Source organism: Myotis davidii, unplaced genomic scaffold, assembly GCF_000327345.1.
Source record: "Myotis davidii unplaced genomic scaffold, ASM32734v1 scaffold663, whole genome shotgun sequence".
In the NCBI taxonomy this organism is placed as follows: domain Eukaryota; kingdom Metazoa; phylum Chordata; class Mammalia; order Chiroptera; family Vespertilionidae; genus Myotis; species Myotis davidii.
The window spans coordinates 3,229,430-3,232,684 of record NW_006295816.1 but is presented as its reverse complement, the minus strand read 5'-3'; the positions used below and the strand labels follow the sequence as shown (position 1 = coordinate 3,232,684).

The 3,255-nt window shown below is 52.8% G+C and overlaps 1 protein-coding gene across 1 annotated transcript in view; it reads left to right on the top strand.

The window, feature by feature from the left end:
* Positions 1-3,053, top strand: part of ARL8B (ADP ribosylation factor like GTPase 8B) — a 24,050-nt gene extending 20,997 nt beyond the window's left edge. The window contains exons 7-9 of the mRNA XM_006770482.2: positions 699-766; positions 990-1,060; positions 2,222-3,053. Coding sequence (XP_006770545.1) covers positions 699-766; positions 990-1,060; positions 2,222-2,271 — 189 coding nt within the window. The 3' untranslated portion in view covers positions 2,272-3,053. The remainder of the gene's footprint in view (positions 1-698; positions 767-989; positions 1,061-2,221) is intronic.
* The last annotated feature ends 202 nt before the right edge of the window (positions 3,054-3,255 follow it).

Genomic DNA, 3,255 nt, shown 5'->3' with positions numbered 1-3,255 from the left:
GGGTGGGGGGGGGTGGATGTTAAGTGAAAGGAGTGGGTGTGACCAGGTAGACATGGTGCGCCCTTTGTTAGCACGTGCCAGAGCTTCACACTCAGGAAACGCTAACTTGGCGTGCGGACGGCACCAAGTCTGTCATATGTGCCCCTGCCCTTTGCTTCTGTGAGGCAGGAAGGGCAGACCTGGGAGGGAAGGGAGCAGGGGGGGTGGGAAGCCTGTCTCTGCCCTTTCCCTCTTTTCAGAGCAGTTTACTCCGGAGCGGCCTCAGTGTGTTCATTCCGCCCCCAGACTTACCCATCGTCTTGGCATATCCACACGAGACACTCTATAGTGTCTCGTGTGGATATGCCACTTTAAAAGCTCACTTACACGTTCACATAATTAGTAGCTTACAGATAAAAAATGGTTAGAAATTGTTCCTCCGCCCTTGGTGGTTGAGATCACGTTTTGGCAAAGATTTGTTAAGCAGCAGCAGGCGGCACACGTGCAGGCGGCACCGTTTAGGTAGAAGTTGGCAGCCACGTGCTGTAAAGGCCTCTACCTGGTGGGAGTAAAATTAACGCCATTTGAGTGATGAGCTGAGTGAGCGAGGCCGCCGGTTACACAGAGGGCGTTCCTCTACGGCGGTGGTCGCATTCTCATTGCACCCACACAGATGGCATTTCCTGTCCCGTTCACCCGGAATCTCCTTTCTTTTAAAGGTGCTGGTCCTCGGAAACAAGAGAGACCTTCCCAACGCCTTGGACGAGAAACAGCTCATTGAGAAAATGTATGTTTTACGCGTGAGTGGGGGCGGGTGGTAATTGTTGTAAGTTGTTCCGTCCGTTCGCCCACCACTTTGTGTGGCTTTGCTGCACCACTCAGTGTGGCCTAGCCGTGGCCAGGGAGAGGCACTGACCACAGAGAGTGATTCTTCAAAGACAAGTAGAACGGAGCGGAGCGATAAGTGTGACCACTGTTTAAGTACAGACTCTTAATTCTGCTTCTTACAGGAACCTGTCAGCTATTCAGGATAGAGAAATTTGCTGCTATTCAATTTCTTGCAAAGAAAAGGATAATATAGGTAAGAAGGGGCGGGTGTTTCTGGAAGAAAGGGTTACCCCGGAAGGGGCATCTAATGGTATTTCTGTTGACTGTCCCCTTCTGTGTAAGTGGCCTCTTTACACAATGCTGTGGCTGTGGCTGTGGCTGTGGCTCAGGAAGAGAGTGGGCGCCATCCCCGTGGCGGTCCACTAGTGGTAACTCGCAGAACCCGCACCCAGCTGTGCCCTGTAGCAGAATGGCTCCTGGAAATAAGACTTCACAGGAATGGGTCCTAAACCTGTTTCCATTGACGGGCCAGCCCAGTACTGCCCTGTTCCCTCTGCTGGAGGGATGACCCCAATACCCTTTCCTACTTCAAGTCTGTCCTGCTTTCCTAGGCCCCCCACAGCCAAGTCCCACACCCTGGGTGGCTGGGAACAAGTTTATTCTTTCAATTCAGGAGGCTGGATGCCTGAAACCCCGTAGGGGGCTTGCGGGAGGCAGCCCATCAGTGGTTCTCATGCCTCTCATTTGCCTCCTCCACCCCCACAGCCTGGCCTTGCTGCGGCTCCGTGGCTCTCCTGTCCCCATGGACAGCTCTGTGCTGGCAGCCCTCCGTGGCAGCGTCCTGCGGCTATTGTTGACCTGACTGAATAAACTGCTGCCGTTTCCCTGCTTATGATCCCCAATACCTCGCTATAGCCTTGGGAGTAAATCCACATTCCTTGGTGCCTTAGAATGGCATTCAAGGCCGCCTGGCTCCCTTTAGCCCGTGGTTCTCAGCTGAGGCCAGTTTGGCTCGCCGGGGCACATGTGGCAGTGCTTGGCGATACTATTGGTTGTCACAGCCGAGGGGGTGGGGGTAATGCCTTTAGTGGTAAAGGTCATGGATGTTGCAAAATACTCCACGGAGCCCGGCAGAATCTTCTCCCCTCCTCACTGCAAAGGGGGAGGGAGAGGACCCAGCCCAGATGCAGAAGGGGGAGGGGGAGAACTAGCTTTAGCAGTGAGGGGGCCATCCCCACCCCACCCCCACCCCTCTGCCTCAGCCACTTCCTATCACTTAACAATCCACTCAGAGCCACACTGTTTCTTGTGCCAGGCGGCCCAGTGTGTGCTGAGTTAGCTGCGTTTTAGATCTTCGCTCTGGTGTTTAGTTTCTTCACTTCAGTGTCTTAGCGCCTTTTCCCTCCGTCTGTAGATATCACACTTCAGTGGCTTATTCAACATTCAAAGTCCAGAAGAAGCTGAGAAGCGTCCCCAAAGTCTTCCATCCTCCTGGCTCTGACCCTAGAATTGCTGTCCGTCCCTCTGAAGTTCTTCCTGGAATCCGGTCCTTCCTAAACCCAAGAAACTGCCTGTCAGAGTCCATTTCCATGTGCGCTGCGGAGCTGTGTCCCAACCTTCCTAGAGCGTCAGCCAGAGGTCACGTGCCGTCGGCACGCAGAAAGCTTCCTGCACACGCACCGTGTGTGGGGCTTTTTAAAAACATACCTTTGACCATCTTAAATCAAGAAAATGGCATATTTCTGTTCTGGTCTTTCTGGGCCAGATTTTATATTGGTTTTCGGTAAACGTCTATCTATTATATTCTAGTCTAGTAGCTTAACCTGATACTGACTTGATACAGCATGAAGTTTCTAGTGCCACACACAGTACTTAGAAAACCTGTAGCCTGACCCATGTGGGGGGTAAACATAACGCCTCCCCGTCCCACGATGCATGTGAAATGTGTAGCCGCACCTAGGAGTTGAAATGGCCTGCGGGGATGAGCGAGGCACCGACCCACGCCCTCGGTTCTGGGTTCTGTTCGCTGTGAGACCTGACGTGTGGGCTTCCACCTCTGCCCTCGGGCCTCATCGGGCGCGGGGCCTGGGGCGGAGGCTGTTTGTATCTGTCCAGATCATTACTTCCCTTTTTCCTTTTTTGCTGGTTCAACACTTTTTTAAGGGGTTGGGAACTGAAGATTTTCTCAAAAGCTTTCATGAATTTAGAGCATTCCGGCCAATATAATAAAACGTGTTGAGATCTCAGACTTTGTTCTTTTATCTCAGTCATATCAGTGCAGCAGCCTGACATATCCGGCCTAGTCAGTGTTCAGCAGACACTCGCACGTAAGGGGGTACTAGTTCTTGTTCTGGGGGCTTGGCACCATCGCCGGTGCCGTTAGACATCTCGGTGTTGGTGACAGGTCCAGACCTGCCCTCTTTAACCTCTAAAGAACCATGCGAGCGC